This window comes from Solanum dulcamara, chromosome 4 (assembly GCF_947179165.1).
Source record: "Solanum dulcamara chromosome 4, daSolDulc1.2, whole genome shotgun sequence".
Classification (NCBI taxonomy): Eukaryota; Viridiplantae; Streptophyta; class Magnoliopsida; order Solanales; family Solanaceae; genus Solanum; species Solanum dulcamara.
Window position 1 is genome coordinate 32,079,182 of NC_077240.1, and position 27,017 is coordinate 32,106,198.

At 37.1% G+C, this 27,017-nt stretch overlaps 1 protein-coding gene across 3 annotated transcripts; it reads right to left on the reverse strand.

Moving 5' to 3' along the window:
* Positions 1 to 23,426: 23,426 nt before the first annotated feature.
* Positions 23,427 to 26,314, reverse strand: LOC129887263 (proline-rich receptor-like protein kinase PERK3). Of its 3 annotated transcripts, XM_055962295.1 has the most exons (8): positions 26,133 to 26,314; positions 25,475 to 25,609; positions 25,173 to 25,384; positions 24,776 to 24,902; positions 24,636 to 24,707; positions 24,374 to 24,557; positions 24,150 to 24,282; positions 23,427 to 24,064 (listed from the first exon to the last, which is right to left on the reverse strand). In XM_055962295.1, exons 3-8 carry the CDS (start codon positions 25,326 to 25,328, stop codon positions 23,816 to 23,818), a joined length of 921 nt encoding a protein of 306 aa, XP_055818270.1. In that variant the 5' UTR covers positions 25,329 to 25,384; positions 25,475 to 25,609; positions 26,133 to 26,314; the 3' UTR covers positions 23,427 to 23,815. The 3 variants fall into 3 exon arrangements, with proteins under 3 accessions (XP_055818270.1, XP_055818269.1, XP_055818268.1); XM_055962294.1 differs by lacking the exon at positions 26,133 to 26,314 and having other exon boundaries at positions 25,173 to 25,375; positions 25,475 to 26,124; XM_055962293.1 differs by lacking the exon at positions 26,133 to 26,314 and having other exon boundaries at positions 25,475 to 26,124.
* Between the last annotated feature and the right edge of the window lie 703 nt (positions 26,315 to 27,017).

Genomic DNA, 27,017 nt, shown 5'->3' on the forward strand with positions numbered 1-27,017 from the left:
AGTTTCTCTTGACCTAGCAACTCATGTGGGCAGTAATGTAGCTTTCATTTTTTGATGTAGTTCAACCATTTGGGGTACTTCTATCAGCAGTCAATCAAGAAGAATTGCTCAGACCCTGGCGTTGATATCTGGTTCTGAATAGTTCAACTATTTGGGTACTTCTATCAGCAGTCAATCAAGAAGAATTGCTTAGACCCTGGCGTTGATATCTGGTTCTGAATTCAGGTAATCACACGATCGAAATAACATGAATTTTGTACACTACACAATGAAGTCACAAAATTATTATTTTGTCACATTAGGAGTAACTGATTGTATCCACTATAACAGTAAAGTCACCCTAGCATAAATATCTTATTTTGTTGATTAGATTTCAATATCAGCTTGAGCAATAGCGGAGTCAGAATTTAACCCGCTAAATTTGACTTTTTCTTGTCATGTCGTGTATAATATTTTTTCCTACTTTTACCTTGCTCCATTGAGTCTTTAATTTTTTTGTGTGATTTTTTCTTTTATTTTGTAGTGTTCTACTTTATTTAAAATTTTTAAAAGAAAAACTAGTGTTCATACAATCATATGTTACTTTGAAAATTGTTAAGATTCTTTAAAAATATGTAGGGATCGAGTTACTAATATTATAATGCATATTAAAAAAACTAAATAAATGACATCACCGATTTTTAGTTCATTTATTCCATTTATAAGGTTTGCAATTTGTAAAAAGTAAAAAATAAAAGACAAGCGATGAATAAATCAAATAAGTTTAGTTTACATTTATATGGAAAAAATAAGAAAGAAATATCATGAACATTCATGCCGTTTAGATTTCTTCGTTCGATTAAATTTAATTTACATTATGTTAAAAAAATATATTTTTTATCTCAATTTCATGTTTAAGAACAATTCATATATTTTTAAAGAGCTTCTTTGGATTATTATATAAAAAGAGAGTTACGTAAAAATAAAATGAGCAATAAAGATAAGAAGAATAAAATACAAAAAAAAATGTGCCTAATAAATTTGATCAATGAAAATTGGGAAGGAGAAATGGATATAAAAAGAAAAATAATGAAAAAAATAAGTAGGGATTACACAAATCTCATAGTGTTAAGAGCTAACTACACCATATTCCTACTCTTTTCCAAATTACAAAAATCCCTTAAATTTGAGGGAATCCGAATATATCCCAAAAATGCCTTGATACACCGTGTCTCAGTTTCGGATACATCACTTCTCGGTTCCAGATACATCACGTAAAGTGATGTATCCGACCGATACATCACATAAAGTAATGTATCCTACATTCTGATACATCGTAAGGCGATGTATCCAATTGATACATCACATAAAGTGATGTATACGACCGATACATCACGTAAAATGATGTATTTGAGAATAGAAAAGTATGAATTTTTGTAATTTTTTCAAATAGTAGAAAATTTTAAAAAATACGGTAAAATAAGTTGTGTATTTAAGTAATCTTTCCAAAAACTAAAGCTCCACATTGAGCCCGTAAGCTTTTCATTGGATTGAGATTGTGAGCCCAAATGTTAAGCTCATATCAGCTTTGCTATTAGATTTTTCAAGGGAAAAAAAGAAGAAAAAAGTCATTGCTTAGAATCAAACCCAAGACATTGAGGCAATACGTTAACCCTCTTAACCACTAAGCTAAGCTCGTTGTTTGTGTTAAGGGTAATATATATATATATATATATATGGTAGAAAAGTTTAGAGAATATGATAAAATAAGTTGTGTATTTAGGTAATTTTTTCAAAAACTAAAGGTCCACATTGAGCCCATAAGCTTTTCATTGGATTGAGATTTTGAGCCCAAATGTTAAGCTCATATCAGCTTTGCTATTAGATTTTTTAAGGGAAAAAAAAGAAGGAAAAAGTCATTGCCTAGAATCAAACCCAAGACATTGAGGCAATACGTTAACCCTCTTAACCACTAAGCTAAGCTTGTTGTTTGTGTTAAGGGGGTTCATTTTAATATATATATATATATATATACTTATAAAAATAAAAATTGACCCTACATATAATGTAATTTTTCGATGAAGGAGGTTCGGGTGAACCCCTAACCTCTGTATAGATCTGCCCCTGTGCTTGAGCAGTAACTTATTCATGTTATTAGTGATATATCTTGATTGATATTAGAATATCTCTTGATTGATCTTTCATATCTTAGTACTTCATTAGTGATTTAGTTTCTATTATGATTAGGAGAAGGTCACAATTCTTTATTAGTTGATTTTTTCCTTATTTGTTGTTTTCTATCTTGTATAAATGCAAATATGTATTAATAAAATAAGATTCTTTTCTCTAAAACTTATATGGTATCAAAGCCTAAAAGCTTAACAATATTTTTTTCCTAAGCATTTGTGTTTTCCCGCTGTCAATAACAATGGCTTCAACTAATGGATCCACTGAGAAACCTCAATCACACCTTTTCTTATGGTTATCCTAAATTCTCCCACAATTCTCACCGTGAATAATAATGAGCAGTTGATTAGTATCAACGTTGTTGCTCAGGCACCTCTAAAGCTCAACAATACAAACTATCAGTCATGGAAATATCAGTGGGAAACCATCCTCACTGCATATGATTTTCTCCATTATATTGAACAACCACCAAATTCAACAGCCACACATTTTCATCAACAAGAAGAACATCTCATCCGGAGTGCCATTATTGCATCTCTATCTTCTGATATTGTTGTAACACCCCTCAAAAATTTTCTCTAAGATTCGGACCCTTCTTGTATACGGGTAGGGTCGAACTCGAGTATTTTAAAGTATATGCATGAGTTAAGATGAGTCCCTAGAAATTAAGCCGTGATAGAGGCGATGTGGGGTCACAAAGGACCCCTAGGACCAAGCTAAGTCCAAAAGATTCGTCATGGCTAAGTTTTAGGATGAGTTCGTATAAGGGGTAGACTTCTAACGACCCTATCTTTTGAAAGATGACAATCTGGGTGGCCTACGACCTATCAAATTAAAGGTCGTCGAGTCTTCTTTCCAACGCCACCAAGAATGTAATTTTTGAATTTCGGAGTTAAAAGATACGATGATCTCAAGATGAACTAGCACGACAGGAATTTTAGGCCTGGGGTGCAACTACTGAAAACCTGGGCTTGGTGCCGCAGTGGTGCGATGCACCACTATCGCGCCAGGAACAAGACTCAGTAGTTTGGCCCCTGGCGCGGCGCGCCACTATGAGGTGTGCAGGGTTTTCAAGCCTATTTTCCAGAACTCAGAAAATATGGCCTTGGTGCTGTAAGGGCGTGACGCGCCACTATCGCGCCAAGAACATGCCTTAGTAGTTTGGTCCTTGGCGCGGCGCTCCACTAACTGATGTGCAGGTTTTAGGCCTAATCGACCTGGCGCTACAATGGCGCGACGCGCCACTATCCAGCCAAGAGCGTTTTTAGCCTACTTTTCAGAATTTTGGAGAAAGGACAATTTGGGAATTATCCCAAATTATATATGTATCAGCCTTAGCACGTTTTGGGACCATTTTCAATCCCTCACTCTCTCTAAAAAGCCCTAGAAATCCCTCTCTCTTCTTCTTCTTCTTCTTCTTCTCCATTTCCAATAAGAGATTGTTCTAAGAGTTTCAAGACTTCAAGCTTTCCATTGAAGACCCAACAATAAGGTTTCTTCAAGAAGCTACTCTAAGGTATGTAAGGCTACTCAAAGCATGGGTTGAGTCCACCCATGTGCCCTATTCTTCTTTGAGGTTAGATGTCCATGAGAATGGAGTTTCTTGATATGGTTTATGTTTGAATGAGTCTTGCCTACTATCAACTTGATTCTAATTGTGTTGAAGTTGTTGAGCTAAGAATTTCTAAACCTTCCTGTTAGCATGAGTTGATGGAGATGGTTTGTTAATATGCTTTGTTGATTTCCTTAACCATGCGATTATGTTGAATGTGTCAATTTCCTTAAATGTGTTATTCCTCTTGAATTGTTGATTTAAAACCTTAGAGTTGTGATGAGTCCTAATGAGGTGATAAATGAGGAGAGGATTGGTTTGTTATGTTTGTGGGATGTTATGAATGCTTATTAAATTAGGCTTGATTGAGTTGAAATGAGAATAGAGTTGATGAGTTGGCAAAGTCCTAAACGAAACTGGCCGTAAGGGCTTGTTTGAGATGATTGGAGGGAGTCTTATGAGCACGGAGTCATGGGAGGAGTATCGAGCACCGAAGTGGGTGAGAGTATAGTCCATGCTTGAACCCAGAAACTAGGCCACCAACGTAGGTAGGGATGAAACCGTTAAAGTCGGATGCTTCCCGTGGGATCGAACCGTTAAAGTCGGATATTTCCCCTTTTATTGTCCTGAAATGATAGGACTTGACTAATCGATGGAATCCATGATTAGAGAGGCGTTCATTCCCTGGCAAGGTATGGACGGACATGGCAACAACGTCCGATTGTTGTACTATCACTGGCTCATAAGTGATTGTTGTCATATAAGAGAAACTCCCATTTAGGTCTTGATAGTGCTCCGAGTCAGTTGAGTTGAGTGGCATGTGAATTGGTCCCGTCTAAACCATTTCTTGTTAGACTTAGGACACTTGAGTGAGTTGTCACTTCTATATGAGTTGAGATTTCCGAGTTGGTTGATCCTTTTCTGAAGTTGTTTTATTTGACCATTTTACATACTCGTATATTCCACGTACTGACGTCATTTGGCCTGCATCGTTTCATAATGCAGAGACAGATACCAGAGATCATCAACCGACGCACCGTTGAAGATCTTCACACTTCCAGCTACTTGGTGAGTCCTCCTAGTTTCCCGAGGATGTTAAGCTCCCTGTATAGTTTTGTGTTATTTCCTGTATTTTGATTGTTGGTAGCCATGGGCTTGTCATTGGCACCTAGACTTTGATAGAGGCTTCATAGACTAGAGTGTGGGGAGGTTGGACTGTTATTTTGAGGAGTCTTAATATATTTGTTTTGCTGAGTTGATAGTGTTTGGCCTTCGGCCCCCATAATGTGAATAGTGTGTATGATTGAATCCTCCTTTGAGTGAATGTGATTGAATGATAGTGTGACTGAATCAGGTGGTTCGCTTGAAGGCCATAAATGGCTTTCGAGTGCCGATCACGTCTAGAGTACCCTCTTGGAGCGTGACAAACATGGTATCAGAGCCCAGAGTTCAAGAGTCCTAGGGAGTCTATGAAGCCGTGTCTAGTAGAGTCTTGCTTATGGGTATGTTGTGCACTACACTTATAATAAGGAGGTTATAAGACATTAGGAATTGTTTCACTTCTTTCATACTCTAAATTCATGCAATAGAGTTAAACTCTATAAACTTCCTTTCTAATTCTTGTGTTTATACGTTACAGATAATGCCTCCTAAACGTACTGCTAGCCAGAGGAATGATGATAATACAGAGATGCCACAGTCAGAGGTCCGCCCATCGAGGGCTAGAGGCCGACCGGTGAGGTATGCGGAGGCACCTCCAGTGCCTGCTACTCCGCCTGCACCCACTTTAGAGGCCGAATTTCGAGGGTCGATTGCTATGCTCACTCAATTATTGGCTGCCCAAAATGGTAATCAGAGTTCGCCGACTCCTAGCTCTAGTTCCCAAGAGTCGTCTAATGCCACTAGAATTAGAGACTTTCTGAGAATGAATCCGCCGGCATTCACGGGTTCTAAGGTTGATGAAGATCCCCAAAATTTTATTGATAAGATATGGAAAATTCTGAAAGCTATGTATGCTACGGAAATTGAGGGGGTTGAGTTGGTGTCTTATCAACTCAAGGATATGGCAAACATTTGGTATAACCAATAGGAACAAGGTAGAGGTGAGGATGTTAAACCTGCTATGTGGGATGAATTTGAGGGAGCCTTTCTTGACCACTTCTTTCCCCAAAAATTAAGGGAAGCGAAGGTGGAGGAGTTTGTGAATCTGAAATAAGAAGGCATGACTGTTAAGGAGTACAGCCTGAAGTTCATCCAGCTGTCCAAGTATGCCCTAGAGATGATCCCAGATTCGAGGTCGAAAATGAGAAAGTTCATCTACGGATTGGGGAGACATGTGAAGAGGGAGTGCAAAGCGGCATTGTTAATCTCTGACATGGATACTTCAAGATTGATGGTGTATGCCCAGCAGATGGAGGATGAAAAGAAGAAAGACAAAGAGGAGCATATGAGCAAGAAGACAAGGTCAACTGGGCATGAGAATAAATAGAAGCAAAACAAGGGCAATAGGTCCTTCTTCCAGAAAAGGCCTTTCAACTATGCCTCGTCTACAGCAAGTGTACCTATGCCGCAGAACAGATATGATCGGCAGGGACAGAGTCGCTAGAGTTTCAGACCCCAGGGTTCTCAATCCCAGACTAGTGTGAGTCAAGGTTCAAGAGGGAAGCCACTATGCGGCAAGTGCGGTAGGCTCTACTTGGGGGAGTGCAGAGCGGGAAGGGTTGGTTATTATAAATGCGGCCAAATGGATCATTTTCAGAGGGAGTGTCCAACAGGGGGAAACAGAGCCCAACATTTTACCACCGCACCACTGGCTAGGGGTGATCAGAGGGGCACTACTTCAGGCACAAGGGGAGGTGTAAACCGTTTATATGCCATGGGTAGTCGCCAAGATCAAGAGAACTCTCTAAACGTCATGACGGGTATGATTCAAGTCTCTTCTCTTGACTGCTATATTTTGATGGATCTGGGTGCCACCCTATCTTTTATGACTCCTTACGTGGCTAGTAAATTCAATAAAATTCCTGAATGTCTTCTTGAGCCTTTCAGTGTAGCTACTCCTATCGGTGATTCTGTCTTAGCTGAGAGAGTCTATAGAGATTGCACTGTGTCAATTCATCACAGGGATACCTTGGCTGACTTGGTTGAGTTGGACATGGTTGATTTTGATGTGATCCTTGGCATGGACTAGCTTTATATCTGTTATGCCTCAGTTGACTGTAGGACTCGGATCGTTAAGTTCAAATTCCCGAACGAGGCTGTCATAGAGTGGAATGGGAGTCTTGTTATGCCTAAGGGTAAGTTTATTTCCTACCTTAGGGCCAGGAAGCTAATCTCAAAAGGGTGTATCTATCACATTGTCCGAGTGAAAGATGACAATATTGAGTCCCCATCCTTCGAGTCAGTTCTAGTTGTCAATGAGTTTCCTAACGTCTTTCCCGAAGATCTTCTTGTAGTCCCTCCCGACAAGAAGATCGACTTTGGGGTTGATGTTCTTTCTGATACCCAGCCTATCTCAATCCCTCCCTATAGAATGGCTCCGGCTGAGTTGAAGGAGTTGAAGGAGCAGTTGAAAGACTTGTTAGATAAGGGGTTCATTAGGCCGAGTGTCTCACCATGGGGTGCTCCACTCCTATTCGTGCGAAAGAAAGATGGGTTTCTTAGAATGTGATTGATTAACGCAGCTAAACAAGGTCACCGTGAAGAACAAATACCCTCTCCCCAGAATAGATGATTTATTTGATCAACTTCAGGGTGCCACTTGTTTCTCAAAGATAGACCTAAGATCGGGCTACCATCAGTTGAAGGTGAGGGAGTGTGATATTCCAAAGACAACATTTCGGACCCGTTATGGCCACTTTGAATTTTTGGTCATGTTCTTTGGGTTGACTAATGCCCCCACAGCTTTTATGGATCTCATGAATCGAGTGTTTAAACCATATCTTGATATATTTGTGATTGTATTCATAGATGATATCTTGGTCTACTCCAAGGATGAGGAGAAGCACGCCCGTCATCTTAGAGTCGTCTTACAAACTTTGAAGGATCAGGTATTGTATGCAAAGTTCTCCAAGTGTAAATTTTGGCTTGCATCAGTGGCTTTCCTAGGCCACATTGTATTTGGAGATGGTATTCAGGTTGATGCTCAGAAAATTGAGGCAGTGAAGAATTGGCCCAAACCCACATCCTCGACAAAGATAAGAAGCTTCTTGGGTTTGGCCGGCTATTATTGAAGGTTTGTAGAGGGATTCTCATCCATATCATCACCATTGACTAAGCTGACCCAAAAGAAGGCTAAGTTCCAATGGTCCGATGCTTGTGAGGAGAGTTTCCAGAAATTGAAGACCAAGTTAACCACTGCTCCTGTCTTGACTTTGCCCGATGGAACAGAGGGTTTTGTGATCTATTGTGATGCATCTAAAATTAGGTTGGGCTGTGTGCTGATGCAGAGGAGAAAGGTGATAGCCTATGCTTCAAGACAGCTTAAGGTTCATGAGAGGAACTACCCAACTCATGACCTTGAGCTGGCAGCTGTGGTGTTCGCGCTTAAAATTTAGCACCACTACTTGTACGGAGTGCATGTTGATGTATTCACCGATCACAAGATCTTACAATACGTCTTCATCCAGAAGGAACTCAACCTGAGACGAAGGAGGTGGCTCGAATTACTCAAAGATTGTGATATGAGCATCCTCTACCATCTAGGTAAAGCTAATGTTATTGCTGATGCTCTTAGCAGGTTGTCTATGGGTAGCACTGCCCAAATGGAGGAGGAAAGGAAAGAATTGGCTAGAGAGGTGCATAGATTAGCCCGATTGGGAGTTCGTCTGGAAGAGAACAATGAAGGTGGAGTTAATGTTCAGGATGGGGTTGCATCCTCACTTATGGAAGAGGTAAAGGAGAAATAAGATCAGGATCCCGTCTTTCTCCAATTGAAGGAAGTTGTTCACAACAAGAGGTAATGGTTTTTACCAAAGGAGAAGATGGTGTGTTAAGGTAACAAAATAGATTGTGTGTACCTGATGTCGATGATGTTCGAGAAAGGATTATGGCCGAAGCGCATAGTTCTAGATACTCTATTCATCCGGGCTCTACAAAAATGTACCATGGCTTAAGGGAAAACTATTGGTGGAGTGGGATAAAGAGAGATATTGCAGAATTTGTCTCCAAGTGCCCTAATTGCCAAAAGGTGAAAGTTGAGCACCAACGACCAGGTGGCTTGGCTCAAAATATAGAAATTCTAGAATAGAAGTGGGAGATGATCAACATGGACTTTATTACGGGTTTGCCGAGGTCTCGAAAACAACATGATTCGATTTGGGTGATTGTGGATAGAATAACGAAATCAGTCCACTTCTTGGCAGTTAAGACTACGGGCACCACAGAAGATTATGCAAAGTTATACATTCAAGAGATTGTCAGATTGCATGGGGTTCCCTTATCTATCATCTCAGACAAAGGAGCTCAATTCACTTCTCAATTTTGGAAATCCTTTCATAAGGGATTAGGTTCGAAGGTGAACTTGAGTATGGCCCTTCATACCCAGACAGATGGCCAAGCAGAGCGCACCATCCAGACATTGGAATATATGTTGAGGGCATGTGTGCTTGACTTCAAAGGAAATTGGGATGATCACTTACCTCTCATAGAGTTTGCATATAATAATAGCTATAATGCCAGCATTCAAATGGCTCCCTATGAAGCTTTGTATGGGAGGGGGTGTAGATCGTCAATTGGATGATTTGAAGTTGGTGAAGTTGAGTTGATTGGGCCCGATTTTGTTCACCAAGACATGGAGAAGGTGAGAGTCATTCAAGACAGGCTAAAGACAGCCCAAAGCCGCTAAAAATCTTACACCGACATGAGGAGGAGAGACTTAGAGTGAGGTGGGTGATTGGGTATACTTGAAAGTGTCACCCATGAAGGGCGTCATGAGGTTTGGAAGGAAGGGGAAGCTCAGTCCTCGATATATTGGTCCTTACTAGGTTTCGAGGCGGATTGGGAGTGTCACCTATGAGTTGGAGTTACCCTCAAAGCTAGCCTTTATTCATCCGGTATTCCACATTTCGATGTTGAAGAAGTGCTTAGGCGATCCCTCACTGGTAGTTCCCATTGATAGTATTAGAGTTAAGGATAGATTATCCTATTAAGAGGTTCAGGTCCAAATTCTTGATCGCCAAATCCTCAAATTGAGGAACAAAGAGATCGCCTCAGTTAAAGTCCTATGGAGAAATTAATTTATTGAGGAAGCCACATCAGAAGCGTAGGAAGACATAAAATCTAAATATCCACATCTATTCATACCTACCGACGAGAATGTTGAAGGTAATGTCCATTTTCTTTACTTAAAATTATTTGCACATTATGAGTTTGATTGGTAATTTGTTTGAGAATTTGATTGCCTGAATGACTAAATTCTGATTTGTGATTTGTACCCCGAGTCCATTATTGGTTACTCGTCATTCGAGGACGAATGATCCCAAGGGGGAGATAATGTAACACCCCTTAAAAAAATTCCCTAAGATTAGGACCCTTCTTGTATATGGGTAGGGTCAAACTCGAGTATTGTGAAGTATATGCATGAGTTAAGATGAGTCCCTGAGAAATTAAGCAGTGATAGAGGTGATGTGGGGTCACAAAAGACCCCTAGGACCAAGCTAAGTCCAAAAGATTCGTCGTGGCTAAGTTTTAGGATGAGTTCGTATAAGGGGTAGACTTCTAACGACCCTATCTTTTGAAAGATGACAATCTAGGTGGCCCACGACCTATCAAATTGAAGATCATCGAGTCTTCTTTCCAACGCCACCAAGAATGTAATTTTTGGAGTTCGGAGTTAAAAAATACGACGATCCCAAGATGAACTAGCACGGCAGGAATTTCAGGCCTGGGGTGCAACTACTGGAAATCTGGGCTTGGCGCCGTAGTGGCGCGATGCGCCACTATTGCGCCAGGAACAAGCCTCAGTAGTTTGAGGTTAAAATCCATAAATAATCAATGAAAATTGAAGAAAATAGTTAGAAATACTTTACCCAAGAGTTTTATCGTGAAAAACCTTGAAGAAATTCGTCCAACCCAAGCTTTGGAATAATAAAAATGGTGAAAAACACGTTAAACCTCGCCTAAACCCTTTCAGATGTAGCTTAAGCGACTGGTTTTTCGCTTTTGCGGAGGTTCACTTTCGCGAACAAACGAACCCTACTTAAGTGACCCTATTCGCCAAAGCGGCGGGATCATAACTTAAGAGGACGTCGCTAAAGCGATGGTCACCTCGCTTGATCGACGTCGCTAAAGGGGCACCCCTCCCCCCACTAAAGCGAGTGCACCAGATCTCAACAACTCAAGAAATACACTGTCACAAAAGTCTCCAATTTGACCTTCGAGATTTGATCAGAACCCCGTATACACAAATCAAATATGCAACCCTACTAAATTAGACGTTCTGGATTTAATGGAATCGTTGGAATTTGAATTCAAGGTCTCTTTGACCCGAAATCCGATAAGTCGCAACTAAACTAGGTTCGACACTTGAAATACCCAAAATAGTCTTGGATACTCTAAAAATTACAACAAAGTCATTTCTAGCATCAAAATCACCCCCCGAAACCATTGAAATCATCAGAAATCCAATCCGAGCATCTGAACACTAAATGTTGACCAAAGTCAAATTTGGATCAAACTTTAGCTCAATTTTTAACTTCGGACCTAAAATTTACGTTTCAACTCCATGTCTGATTCTGGGAACTCTCCTAAACCAATTTCTACATTCCTGAACTGAAAGAGTCAATGAAATTCTATTCAGAGACTCGAAACTCTAAATGACCCCAAAACTCAAAATTTGACAACTTAAGCCTTTTAAACTCCTTTCTTTAGCAAAACCTCAACTTTTCATAAGATTTCTAAAAATCAACTTTCAGACCTAATCAAAAGTGACTCGGAGCAACTAACGAGAGGGATAAAGTGGTAATTTTATCGAAAATGACCTTCAGGGTCAATACAAATGAAACACATCGAGATTGACTATCATTTTGTTAAAAATCTCTAGCAACAAGGCCCACTTCATGTTTCTCATGTTTCATCCCGAGACCAATACACTGGTTTTCTTACCAAGTCACTTCCAAAAGCTCTATTCGAAGCACTAAAGTCCAAGATTGGTATATCAGACCGATCTACCATCTTGCGGGGGCATATTAGTGATATCTCTTGATTGATATTAGGATTTCTCTTGATTGATTTTCCATATCTTAGTATCCCATTAGTAATTTAGTTTCTATTATGATTAGGAGAATATGACAATTTTTTATTAATTGATTATTTCCTTATTTGTTGTTTTCTCTCTTGTATAAATACAAATACATATTAGTAAAATAAGATACTCTCTCCGACAGTAAAAATTATACATGTTAAAATGATTTATGGGAAATACTAAAAATTATACTTTGTGCATCATCTAGAAACAAAAAAAATATCAAATTTCTGAAGATGCTTACCTTCAAGCTATAACAGACTATTCAAAATTTATTGAAAAAGGTGGCAAAACATATGCGGTTGAGGAGGGATAGCACAAATTTTAGCTTCAAGATCTTCAAAATGCCAACTTTATTCCCAATTTGAGACTTTACACCTAAAAAAGGATCCCAAATAAAGTTGTTATTAGATTTAGAGAACCCATTGTTAAACGCAGCTGCTCGGGCTTAAATCAAAGCTCTATGATCACCATTAATGGTGACTAAGGAACTAAACCTTACAGAAGAACAAGGAGAAGAGGAGAACACCTCAGATTTTCATATTATGAATGATGATTATGAAAGGGATTACAAGTTCCCTATTTATACATATACAAGTAAAAAGGAACAAATATACTAACTAATTCACATACAAGTTCAGTTACTGCATACTGCATACATACAACTGGCATTGATAAAATAACTAACTAACTTTCTTAACAGAATCGCACCTAACTATTTAGTCTCAATACCCATCAATAATCAAAACTATTTTAAGATACATTCACAATTCAAAAGATTAAGTCCATCAACTGAATTGAAGGCCATAAGCAGAGCAACAAAGGAAACAAAATGCAAGAAGAAGGCCGGTGAGATAGAGAATTTTGAATAGATTAGTGGAGTATATTCTAGAATCTGTTCGTAGGAAGAGAGCATTGTACATTCGATATGAGTAACTTTAGTTATAAATTTGTCCCAAAATCAACACCAAAATTACAGGCGTGTCATTTGCTAGAAAATGCTAGAAACAAATAAAGAAAGAAAAAGGAAAAGCAGCAGCAAATGTAAGGAAAAACAAAGTCAACAATGGCTGCAGAAAAGGAAGAAAAAGGAAAAGCAACAACAAAATGCGTATAGAAAAAATCAACGCATTTTGACAGAAAAATTGACAGAAAAAATGCGTACAAAAATTAACGCGTTTTCATCCTCCTATAAATAGAGGGCTTCATGCCCTCATTTAAATCATCCCAAAAAAATCTCAGAAAGAGAGAGTAAGAATACAAAGAGAGTTATACACCAAGATAAATATTGTAGTCTTGAGTGTCCTCTTTAGTAGTTGTTCCTTTTACAAGAGAGAATTATTAATTATTGTTTTCTCCTTGTATTTGAGAGTTGTGTACTCCATATTAAAATTAGTGAGATCCTTCTACCCCGTGGTTTTCCCTTTTATCATTTAGAGGGGTTTCCACGTAAAATTCTCGTGTCTAATTTATTTTCATATTTATTGTCATATCAAACTTTAGTTGTGGTGCTTTCTCCCCCAACAGTGGTATCAGAGCCCTCAGTTATTCTGTCTGTTTTATTCGAAGGTACTATTCATGAATAGTAAAATTTTCGTGAATAATAAATTCGGTGAATAGTACTATTTACGTGAATAATAAATTTCGGTGATGGTACAGTTTGTCATGATTGTTCGCAAAAATATTTAAAAATGATCTAGAAAGGTGTGAAGCAAATAAAAATATCGAGTACAATAAAGTTTGATGTTGAAAAGTTCAATGGAACTAATTTCTCATTGTGGAAAATGAAAATAAAAGCGATATTGAGAAAAGACAATTGCTTAGATACAATCGAAGGCAGGCCCGTAGACTTTGCTGATAACAGTAAGTGGAATAACATAGACAGCAATGCAGTTGCTGATCTACACTTGGCACTAGCTGATCAAGTATTATCTAGTGTGACGGAAAAAGGGACGGCGAAGGAAATATGGAATACCCTTACAGGGTTGTATGAGGCCAAGTCTTTGCATAATAAAATTTTCTTAAAAAGAAGATTGTATACTCTTCGAATGGCAGAGTCCATGTCAGTTACTGAACATATCAATACTTTGAATACTCTGTTTTTGCAACTTACAACAATGAGTTGCAAAATAGATGGGAGTTAACGTGCGGAGCTTCTACTTCAAAGTCTGTCTGACTCGTATGATCAACTCATCATCAACCTGACGAACAATACAAATAGTCTAGTTTTCGATGAAATTGCAGCCGCTATCTTGGAAGAAGAAAATCGGCACAAAAATAAGGAAGACAGACAAGCAAATTTGCAGCAAGCTGAAGCTTTGATGATGGTGAGAGGAAGACCAACGGAACGTGGCCCCAGTGGGAGTCACAATCATGGAAGATCTCAATCAAGAAGTAAGAAGAATATCAAGTGCTACAATTGTGGCAATAAAGGGCACTTCAAGAAAAATTGTCGGTTTAAGAAGAATAGTGAACACCCTGAGCCATCAAATGCTCAAGGAAATGTTGCATGTACCTCGGATGATGACGATATTTTATGCAGTGAGGCAATATCAAATAATAAAGGCAGAAAACGTTTCGCTGATGTCCAGATCATGGACACAGGAGCAACATGGCACATGACTTCCCGTAGAGAATGGTTCCATCAATATAATCCTATCTCAGGAGGGTCTGTATTCATGGGAGACGATCATGCTTTGGATGTTATTGGTATTGGGTCCATCAAAATAAAAATGTATGATGGCACGATACGCACCATCCAGGAGGTACGACATGTAAAAGACTTGAGGAAGAATCTATTGTCTTTGGGACAATTAGATGATAATGGATGTTTATACAAGACTCATGGTGGAGTCATGAAAATATCCAAAAGAGCGCTTGTAGTGATGAAAGAGGAAAAACTTGCTGCAAACCTATATGTGTTAAAAGGTGAAACATACCAAGAAGGAGAAGCACCAACCATGTCAGCAGGTTCATTTGAAGAATCAACGATGATATGGCATCGTAAACTTGGCCATATGTTGGAAGGAGGTTTGAAGATTCTTGCTGAGCAAAAGCTTCTTCCAAGGCTCAAAAAGGTTTTACTACCCTTTTGTGAGCATTGTGTTACCAGTAAGCAAAATAGACTGAAGTTTAGCAATTCCTCTGCTAAAAGCAAGGAAATACTAGATCTGGTCCACTCTGATATTTGGCAAGCACCGGTGGAGTCTCTAGGAGGAGCGAAATATTTTGTGTCATTCATCGACAATTACTCCAGAAGAAGTTGGGTGTATCCAATCAAGAGAAAGACAGATGTTTTTCCAGTTTTCAAAGAATTCAAAGAGCAGGTGGAACTTGAATCTGAGAAAAAGATCAAGTGTTTGAGGACAGATAATGGAGAAGAATACACTGGTGATGAATTTAACAACTTCTGTAAACAAGAAGGTATTAAAATACAGTTCACAGTGGCATATACTCCATAACAAAATGGAGTAGCAGAGCGGATGAACAAAACTTTGTTGGAATGAACAAGAGCTATGTTGGCAACTGTACGGTTGGAAAAACAATTCTACGCAGAAGCAGTCAAAACCGTCTGTTATGTGATCAATCGGTCACCATCAACTGCAATTGATTTGAAAACACTAATGGAGATGTGGACAGGAAAACCAGTTGATTATTCTCGTTTACATATATTCGGAAGTCCTACTTATGTTATGTACAACACCCAAGAAAAATCGAAGTTGGATCCAAAATCCAAGAAATGCATTTTTTTAGGGTATGTTGATGGAGTCAAGGGGTATCGCTTGTGGGATCCCACAGCCTGCAAGGTGGTAATCAGCAGGAATGTTGTATTTGTTAAAAATAAGATACAAGCAAAAGAAGGTAGAACTTCAAAAGAAAAATCAAAAACTACTACAGTTGAAGTTGAAGAAATAGAAGAAGTTCCAGTTTCTTCTGAAGCAGCACCATAGCACGAAGAACAAGAGCAAGCTGAGATCGAAACTCCAGAAGTTCGACGGTCAACTAGAGAGAAAAGAGAATCAGCTTGGTACTCAAATTATTCTATGGAGAGTAATATTGCATACTGTCTATTAACAGAAGATGGAGAGCCTTCAACTTTTCACGAGGCTATGAAAGGCCAAGAATCATCTCTGTGGGTGGCAGCAATGCAAGAAGAAATTGAAGCTCTTCATAAAAATAAAACATGGGATCTTGTTCAATTACCACAAGAAAGGAAGGCCATTGGAAACAAATGGGTCTACAAGATCAAACTCAATGGTAATGATTAAGTGGAGAAGTATCGTGCAAAATTGGTGGTAAAAAGATTCGCTCAAAAAGAAGGTATAAACTTCAATGAGATATTTTCTCCGATGGTTCGACTCACAAAAATTCGAGTGGTCCTGGCGATGTGTGCTACATTTGACTTGTACTTGGAGTAGTTAGATGTCAAAACTGCATTTCTTCATGGAGAACTTGAAGAAGAAATTTATATGCTCCAACTAGAAGGTTTTGAAGAATAGGGAAAAGAGAACTTGGTTTGCAGGTTGAACAAATCTCTATACGGTCTCAAACAGGCACTGAGATGTTGGTATAATAGATTTTATTTCTTCATTATAAGCCTTGGATACAACAGATATAGTTCGGATCCTTGTGTTTATTACTAGAGATTTAGTGATGAAGATTTTGTTATTTTGTTGTTGTATGTTGACGACATGTTGGTAGAAGGCCCCAACAAAGATCGTCTCACAAATTTAAAGGCACAGTTGGCTAGGGAGTTTGAAATGAAAGACTTGGGACCAGCAAACAAGATTCTAGGGATGCAAATTCTCCGAAACAGAAATAATAGGAAGATTTGGCTTTCTCAAAAGAACTACTTGAAGAAAATCTTGAGACGCTTCAAGATGCAATAATGTAAGTCAATTTCTACCCCACTTCCTATTAATTTCAAGTTATCCTCAAGTATGAGTCCTAGCAATAAAGCAGAGAGGATGGAGATGTCTCGAGTACCGTATGCATCAGCAGTGGGAAGTTTAATGTTCGCCATGGTATGTACAAGACCTGACATTGCACAAGCAGTGGGAGTGGTTAGTCGATACATGGCTAATCCTGGTAGAGAGCATTGGAATACTGTTAAGAGGATTCTTAGATATATCAAGGGTACCTCAGATATTGCAATGTGTTATGGAGGATCAGACTTTACTGTTAAAGGTTATGTTATTTCAAATTATGCAGGTGATCTTGATAAAAACAAGTCCACCACAGGTTATGTGTTTACTCTTGCTGGAGGAGCTGTAAGCTGGGTTTCAAAATTGCAATCTATCGTGGCTACATCTACGACGGAAGCAGAATATGTAGCAGCTATACAAGCTAGCAAAGAGGCAATATGGATGCAGATATTATTGGAGGAGCTCGGGCACAAACAAGAGAAGGTTGCTCTGTTTTGTGACAGTCAGATCGATTTGCATCTTGCAAAGAATCCGACATTTCATTCAAGGACAAAGCACATACGAGTTCAGTATCACTTTGTTCGTGAGAAGGTGGAAAAAGGCAGTGTGGATATTCAGAAAATCCACACTAATGACAACCTGGCAGATATGTTTACGAAGCCGATCAACAGTAACAAATTCATATGGTGTCGATCTTTTATTGGCCTAGATGAAACATAACATTGCAATAATTGGGTAGAAAGGATGGTGTGAAGACTTAATTAATTCTCAATTAAATCTTCAAGTGGGAGAAATGCTAGAAAATGCTAGAAACAAATAAAGGAAGAAAAAGGAAAAGCAGCAGCAAATGTAAGGAAAAACAAAGTCAACAATGGCTGCATAAAATGAAGAAAAAGGAAAAGCAGCAGCAAAACGCATATAGAAAAAATCAACGCATTTTGACAAAAAAAATTGACAGGAAAAACGCATACAAAAATTAACGCGTTTTCATCCTCCTATAAATAGAGGGCTTCATGCCCTCATTTAAATCATCCCAAAAAAATCTCACTAAGAGAGAGTAAGAATACAAAGAGAGTTATACACCAAGATAAATATTGTAGTCTTGAGTGTCCTCTTTAGTAGTTGTTCCTTTTACAAGAGAGAATTGTTAATTGTTGTTTTCTCCTTGTATTTGAGAGTTGTGTACTCCATATTAAAATTAGTGAGATCCTTCTACCCCGTGGTTTTCCCTTCTATCATTTAGAGAGGTTTCCACGTAAAATTCTCGTGTCCAATTTATTTTCATATTTATTGTCATATCAAACTTTAGTTGTGGTGTTTCCTCCCCCCAACATCATTGTTCTCTTATTTTCTATTGAAAAGTGAGATTTAATTGTTATTCATAATATATTTCTAAATTATAATTTAAAAGTTATTTACAATATAAAGAGAGAATCCTTTAGAAGTTTATTATAAATATACCTCTATTATTATTAATTATTTTTTATATTACCTACCTTGAAGTGTATTTATAAAGTTATGACTCTTGGTTGTTTTCACTTATGGAAATAGATTTAAAGTTTGATTATTATTTTAAAAATAAATTTTCTTATTGTGCTCATTTATTTCATTATAAAACATCATGTAATGACCTTCATAGTTGTTTTGTATTTTCTACGTACAGTAAAACTTTACTAAATTAATACTCGATAAATTAATAATCTCTCTAAGATAATATTTTTTTTCGGTCTAGACTTGGGCCAATGGAAAAAATACCCATTTCGATAAGATAATAAGATAATATATTTTCAAAAGACCCCTATATAAATAATGGTCCCATTAATATATAAATTAATAATTATTTAAAAGTACAAATATATCTAAAATAATTTAGTGAAATATGATTCTATTATGTTTTATTTTTTGTTAAAATTTAAATCTACTTGAAGCTCATTGTAACACCCCTCAAAATGTTTTCCTAAGATTTGGACCTTCCTTGTATATGTGTAGGGTCTAACTCAATTATTTTGAAGTATGTGCTCGAGTTAAGATGAGTCCCTGAGTAATTGAAGAGTGTTGGAGGTGATGTGGGGTCACAAAGGACCCCTAGGACCAAGCTAAGTCCAAAAGGTTCGTCGTGGCTAAGTTTTAGGATGAGTTCGTATAAGAAGTCGACTTCTAATGACTCTATCTTTTGAAAGACGATAATCTGGGTGGCCCATGACCTATTAAATTAAAGGTCGTCGAGTCTTCTTTCCAATACCACCAAGAATGTAATTTTTAGAGTTCGGAGTCGAGAGATATGACGATCCTAAGACGAACTAGCACGGCAGGAATTTCAGGCCTGGGTTGCAATTGGTGGAAAACTGGGCTTGGAGCCACAGTGGCGCGATGCGCCACTATCGCACCAGGAACACGCCTCAGTAGTTTGGCCCCTGGCGCGGCGCGCCACTACGAGGTGCGAAGGGTTTTCAAGCCAATTTCCAGAACTCAGAAAATATGGCCTTGGCGCCGTAAGGGCGCAACGCGCCACTATCGCGCCAAGAATGTGCCTCGGTAGTTTGGTCCTTGGCGCGGCGCGCCACTAACCGATGTGTAAGTTTTTAGGCAAAATCGACCTGGCGCTGCAATGGCGCGATGCGCCACTATCGCGCCAGGAGCGTTTTAGCCTATTTTCCAGAACTTTTGAGAAGGGGCAATTTGGGAATTGTCCCAAATTATATATGTATCATCCTTGAGCATTTGGGAACATATTTTCAGCCCCACTCTCTCTCTAGAAAAGCCCTAGAAAACTCTCTCTTTTTCATCTTCTTCTTCTTCTTCTTCTTCTCCATTTTCAACAAAGATTTGTGCCAAGAGCTTCAAGACTTCAAGCTTTCCATTGAAGACCCAACCACAAGGTTTTCTTCAAGTCTTCACTAAGGTATGTAAGGCTAACTAAAACATGGGTTGAGTCCACCTATGTGCCCTATACCTTCTTTGAGAATAACGTCCGTAGGAATGGAGTTTCTTGCTAGGGTTATGTTCAAATGAGTCTTGTCATCTATTAAATTGATTTTTGCTATGTTGATGAGGTTGAGTCAAGAAACTTCTAAAAAGAGCCTTTATGTGAGTATGAGTTGATGAAAATGAGTTGTTAAATATGCTTTATTGATCTTCTTAACTATGTAGATTATGATAAAGGATGTTATTTTTCTTTAAAATATTGCTTATTTTGAAGTGTCAATTTAAAGCCTTGAAGTTGTGATGAGTCTCAAAGATTAATCAAATGGATGGAGGAAATGATTGGTTATGTTTATATTTATTTTTTTTATTATTATTATTTTTCCAGGAGAATAGACCCTACACGAGGCTTCCACCTCTCGTGCGCGGCCAAGGGTTAAGCCGCTCACCCCCAAGCTGTATTATACATAAATTGGTTATGTTTATATATTACTATAAATGTATATTTAAATTACTTTTGAAAGATATGATTGAGATTGATCGGATAGTATGATTGAGAGAGATTTAATTGTGGTAGAGTTGATGAGTTGACAAGGTTGTAATAAGACTTGTCGATATGATTTGACTGAGTTGATTGGATGGAGTTTTATGAGCATTGAGTCTTGGGAGGAGTATCGAGCACCGAATTGGGCAAGAGTATAGTCCATACTCGAACCCAATAACTACGTCGCCAAATGTATGAGGGGATTGAACCATTAAAGTCGGATGTTTCCCCAAATTTATTGTCCTGACATTATAGGACCTAGTTGGATTGGATCCATGATTGGTTGATTCGTTCATACTCTGGTAAAGTATGAACGGACGCGGCAACAACGTCGGTTTGTTGTACTTTCACTGGCTCATAAGTGATGGTTGTCGGATAAGAGAAACTCCCACATAGGTCTTAGTAGTACTCCGAGTCTGATTGAGTTGATTGTATATGATTTGGTCCCGTCTAAGCTATATTCTTGTTTAGACTTAGGACGCTTGTTGAGTTGTATTTCTTTCCGAGTTAAAGTTTTCGAGTTGATTTGGTTCCTTCTGATATTGTTTCATTCAGCCATTTTACATACTCGTACATTCCATGTTCTGACGCCATTTGGCCTGCATCGTTTCATGATGCAGAGACAGGTACCAGAGATCATCAATCGGCGCACCGTTGAAGATCTTCACACTTCCAGCTAGTTGGTGAGTCCTTCTAGTTTCCGTAGGATGTTGAGCTTTCTTGTATAGTTTTGTTGGCGTTTCCTTTATTTTGATTGTTGGTAGCCATGGGCTTGTCATTGGCACCTCCTAGACTTTGATAGAGGCTTCATGGACTAGAGTGTGGGAAGGTTGGACTGCTATTTTTTAGAAGTCTTATTATATTTTTCTCGATGAGTTGATAGTGATTGGCCCTCGGCCCTTATATGATGAATAGTGTGTCTATGATTGAGTCTCCCTCTGAGTAAATGTGAATGAATGATAGTGTGACTGAATCAGGTGGTTCGCTTGAAGGTCAGAAATGGCTTTCGAGTGTCGGTCGCGCCTAGGGTACCCTCCCGGGGCGTGACACTCATCTCTAACTTTCTTATTGCATTCAAAATTTCCGGTGTTGTCACGATTGCAAATCTTATTGAGTACATGTGGAATGATCTCTTTTGTACTCATATAATGCTTTACATATTTGATGTGTAGTTGTTGATTTTGTGACACCTTTTAAATGAGAAGCCATTTTTGGATATGATTTCAAAAATTTCTTATGTTGCTTATATAGTTTATTCTTCCACCATCATACGTTGAAAATTTTAGTAAAGATACAATGAATAATATTTAATTCTTAAGAAATAGTGAACATAATATATAATGAATTTATTTTTAAAATGAATCATTGAATTCTTGAATTTGTTTTACGATGAATCATTTAAAAATATATATATTACAATGAATCATACACATACATTGAACATTATGTATAATGAATTTATTTTTTTATATGAATTCAAGAAATATGATACATATTTTAGTAAGATACAATGATTTTGATGTATTCATTGTACTTTATGTATAATAAATTTATTTTTATGTGTATTCCATAAATATGATACATAAATTAGTAAGATATAATCAAAATCAACTTTCTTGAATCTCAAAACACTCTTTAAATTAATAAATATTTAATCTCAAAACACTCTTTAAATCAACTTTCATTCACTAAAATTTTATCCACTGAAATTTTTTCTAGTAAAATTTTAATGAAGCATATTATTTTTCAAGTAGACATCTAATTAGAGTGTTATAAATATATTCTATATGTTAGTGTGAATGTCTATTATATTTCTTTGAAGAAAAATTAAAACTAAGTTACTTTGGAACCAAATTAGTTTCTCCTATAAATAAAAGGTTCTCATTTAGTGTATTTCATATTCGAAGAGAAATAGTAATAATATTTCTCCCTTCTTTGTAGCGTTCTCTACACTATTCTTCTTCTACTTTATTATTTTATAACAAGAACGTTATATTCACCCATTTCTCTAATTTTTACTCTAGCATATCAGAAGTGGGCTTCATTATTTACTTCGGATCATCCCAAGAACAGAAGGGGAGAAAAGAGAGGAAGTTTTTGGTTACTGTCAAATTCTTATTACTTCCTCTCTTTTATGTGCCATAGTAAGTTACTTGCATATTTTTTAAGTTAAAATTTTCACTTAATTATTATGAAACTTTTAGCGTATACAAGTTAAACTCATCAAAAATATGAACGTTCAAGAATGAATAAGTTCACCAAATATAGTTAATTAACGAGTAATCCTTATGGGTTTTTTTTTAATTTAGTAATCCTTATGGTTATACTAATGCTTTTTGCCTTTATTTCTACTTTACTTGCTCGTTTTTGTAAGGATATTAATTATTAGGCTTAGTTGATTGAATAGCATTTTTGATGATTACATTATGGCTGATGATTGTTAGAGTGGTAAACGAATTCTACTAAAAATAATTGGACATGCATATTAACACAATGAACTATTCAAATAAAGACTTTATTATATTAAATTAAAAAAATAAAAAGTTTTTACAAGGGACTAAAATAAAATATTATAACTCAATTACATGGTTAGTAGTATATTCCAACAAAACTAATACAAAATATGAACGTCCAAGAATGAATAAGTTAACCATATATAGTTAATTAACGAGTAATTCTTATGGTTATACTAATGCTTTATGCCTTTATTTCTATTTACGTGCTCGTTTTTGCAAGGATATTAGGCTTAGTTGATTAAATAGCATTTTCGATGATTACATATGGCTGATGATTGTTAGAATGGTAAATGAATTCTAGTACAAACAAGCGAAAAAGGGGAAGTAGAGTACTGAAGGTTAAAGAAATTTCTCATCACCATTTATCTGTTTGGACAATTTTCGTTAAGCCGCTGGAAGTATTTTATAGTCTTTATAAAGATGAAATCTAAACTCTATTTCATAGTCCACACTTGTTAATGTAATCATGTTTGTGCTCTGAATGTGCTGTTAGATCTTCTCACTCATGGAATACACCGGAAAATTCCTCATCAGATTAAATACAATGAGAATTAAACTATTGGAATTGCAAGAGTACTAATTTCATGAACTTCATTTAACTTTATTGAACAGGAGTCTTCTGCTAGTTACAATAATCATCAAGGCCACAACCACAATCTAAAATGGATCATTTCTTTCAAACATATCGACTCTATCAAACAGGATATTAATTATCATAAATCAAACAATAATGCCCTTAAACGCCTATCAGGCGTATTGGACTTTTTAAAAAAATGTTGCTGATGAATATTTCAGGCCCCAACCTTTTGCTCCTCTAGCTTTGTAAGATGAAGCAGAAGGAGGGGAGAGGGAAAAGCTATTTAAGCTGATGTACATTTACTTGTAGGCCGAATTCAATCATGAAAATAAACTAGGTCTCCTCGGTTACTATTGACTCCCGTCATTGCTTCAGTTTGTAAATAATTGACTCCCTAGAGTAACTGTGGAAGTACCTTCTCCCATAACAGTTGTGTGCATCATCTCCCTCTCAAGAATCTTTTCAAGATCCAGCACGACCGTTTCCATGGTTGGCCTATATCTACCAGGAAAACTCATGCATCTCAATGCTATCTTGACGAAATCCCTCATCACCTCTGCAGTGAAGCTTCCCAGAAGCCGATGATCCACTAACTGCTCTGAACTCAGCTGTTTTTCAACCTTTTTGCCAAGTTAACATAAACATTCAGTATAAACATGATGAATGGTGAAGCTGAAGATATTGAATTTTGGTTCTTTAACTTACCCAATCAAGTACGCTTTGGTTTGATCCAAATTCATCTATATGTGAAGCATCCCTACCTGTTACAAGCTCTAACAGGAATACGCCAAAACTGTAAACATCACTTGTCTCACAGAGAATTCCAATTTGGTTTATCCTAAACAAGGAGCAGAAAACAAATCAAAAAGTTATTTATAGTCAAGTTTGTATGTAGTCTGGAACTTCAAATGAGGCAAAGTTCTATTTACTCTGGATCTCTAAAAGCATTGAAAGAACTCAAGCCAGAAGGACCTGCATCATCAATTTTCTCGAGTAGTTGCAGAATCCACGCGTCTGCAACTTTGGCAATGAAGTCCTCATCAACCAAAACATTAGCTGTTTTAAAGTTCCCATGGATTATTGAAGGGCGTTGGCTATGTAAATGACTTAAACCTGTTACATTTAAGAGCAAATTTAGAGTCATCCTTGGATTAATCAGGACACTTGACTCGAACAAGCATTAAGATATACCTTTAGCTGTTCCAATAGCAATAGATAACCTTTGCTTGAATTCTAGCTTTGTTGCAGATTCCCTTCCTGTGTCTGACAAAACAACAGATATTCAGCTTTGGCATATAATCACCGGTAATATCTACTCAATAGAGCCCTACCATACAAGTGATTGTGCATGCTTCCATTAGGCAAATACTCAAAAACCAGCATGGAGTATCCACTGTCCTGGCAGTAGCCTAAAAGACTGACCAGGTTGCGGTGCTGAATCCTTGATAAACGAGCAACCTATTATTCGAAATGCAAAGTTAGAGTTAGCTTTAGAAACATATGTGTGACCTTTCTAGTGATCAGTACCTGGGACATAAAATTGAATTAGATGATTTCCACTTCTCTTTTTTGTTAAAACAGGAATATGAAGTTCGAAAATTGTATCATTTCCTTAAGAAGGAAAAAGGGATGAAGTGAAAAGATGAGTAGGATAATCCATTCCTTGTTGCCTTTCCCTTTTCTTCCTATTCTATTAAACAATCAACCCCTTTTAATAGCTAGACATACCTCTTCGGTAAATTCCTGTTTCGGAGTCCCTAAACGCCTTTTTATAGCAACAACAGTTCCATCACAAAGCAATCCTTTGAAAACCAGACCAAAACTCCCACAACCAATGAGATTGCTCTCATCAAAATGCTTTGTAGCTTTCTCCAACTCTTCCATTCTGAACAGCCTTGATGGACCAAAAGATCCTCCCCTTTTCAGCTCCACTGAAACGACTTGTCCAGTACATGATTTAGCAGAAAATAGAGTTAGCAGGGCTCAAATTTCCATAGCTAGATAGTGATGATTTTTTTTGTCTACATTACCTACTGCAGATGGATCTGAAGAAGCTGAGTCTGAATTCCTATTTGAATACTTCCTGTTGCGGAACGTCCGAAAGCATACAAAGAATATCACTCCTAAAAGGACTACTACTACCCCTCCAATTCCTCCTGCTATAGCTGCAAATGAACTTGCCATTCAAGAAAATCATCCAATATGAACATTGACACTTGTGGTTCAAATTACTATTGAAAAAGCTGAGATATTTTCTGAGATATTTTCTGAGATATTTTCATGTCCTCCTTCATAACAGTGCTAAAAACCATATGGATGTATAAAAGTACCAACTTGAACTCCATCAGTATGAAAGTTGAGATCAAGGTGATGGTCCTCTTGATTGTACACTTTTGTGTACTTAAAATAATTATTGACAAAAACTCTGAGACATGTTGATTTCAAGAATCCATTGGAGAAACAGTAACTATGGTAAGGAAGCAATGCTGTCAATTTCCTTTCATCAGACAACTCATTGGACTAATTTCCATAGTACCCCACTTTCTTGTCCATGCATTCACACATACATATATGCCAATAAGTCATTCAAGAAAGAAGCTCTACCATAGTTGAAGAAAAAGGAATTAATAAGAGTAGCTTTCTTCAGATTCTATCTCTCTTTACACCAATTCAGTTAAGATTACATACCTTGTCAGTTGTACAAGTACTTTTTGATTCCCCTGTGTAGAAAGATTGTTGGCATTGGAGATATCACTTAAATTAGGTGTCTAACAATTTCCCCACACAGAGAATATCAAGTATCTTATAATAAGATAAAATCTTGATAAGGGGTGTTACAAAGCTCAAATTTCACATGAAATTATCAATAAAATGTGCTTTAGTAAAGTCTTTCATAATAGGAAAATAGTTGTTACTACTATAACAACATATTAAATATAATTTCACGAGTGACTATTAAAAAAAATATGATACAGATAGACTGTTTCCGAAAGAGTTTGATCGGCTCAAAAGAGAGATGTAAATGACAGTAAAAAGGTTTGTCTTTACTAGGTTAGGAACAGTGAAAAAAAACTAGTACTAACTTTTACTGGACAGACATAATAATTGAAAGGAATCAAAAGAAAAGGTGAAAAAATTCATATATTAATTTTAAGTCTTTTCCTTGTATCCACACTGTGAGCCTTTTTAGTTTTCTTTTTCTTTGTATGACCTGGAAAGAAGAAGAGTCTCTTATTATTATTATTTTGTTGGTAGAATGAGACATCACGTCATTACAGATCATGACAGCTTAGCAAATAAGACATTCCCTACACCAAAATCCATACACACAAATGTTGCTGCAGTTACTTGTTGGCTTCTTTGTTATTAGACCTCAAAATTATTTAGGGGTCAATTTGGTTGATGATTATAATTATGAAGATATTAGAAATGAAGAAATTGATAAGGTATGATTTGATTATTCGTGTATTAATTATTTCATTTTCTATCGTGCATAAAATAATATACATAGAAAAGAAAAACATAAATCAAACATTGTATTTGCAATGTTATGTTTTATGTGGAAAAGAGAAA

Coding starts and splice junctions, on each gene's coding strand:
- LOC129887263 (XM_055962293.1), bottom strand. CDS start 25,628: ATGGCAAGTTCATTTGCAGCTATAGCAGGAGGAATTGGAGGGGTAGTA. Junction 25,385..25,474: donor TTCAGATCCATCTGCAGTAG/GTAATGTAGACA, acceptor GTACTGGACAAG/TCGTTTCAGTGGAGCTGAAA. Junction 24,708..24,775: donor CATGCACAATCACTTGTATG/GTAGGGCTCTAT, acceptor TTGTTTTGTCAG/ACACAGGAAGGGAATCTGCA.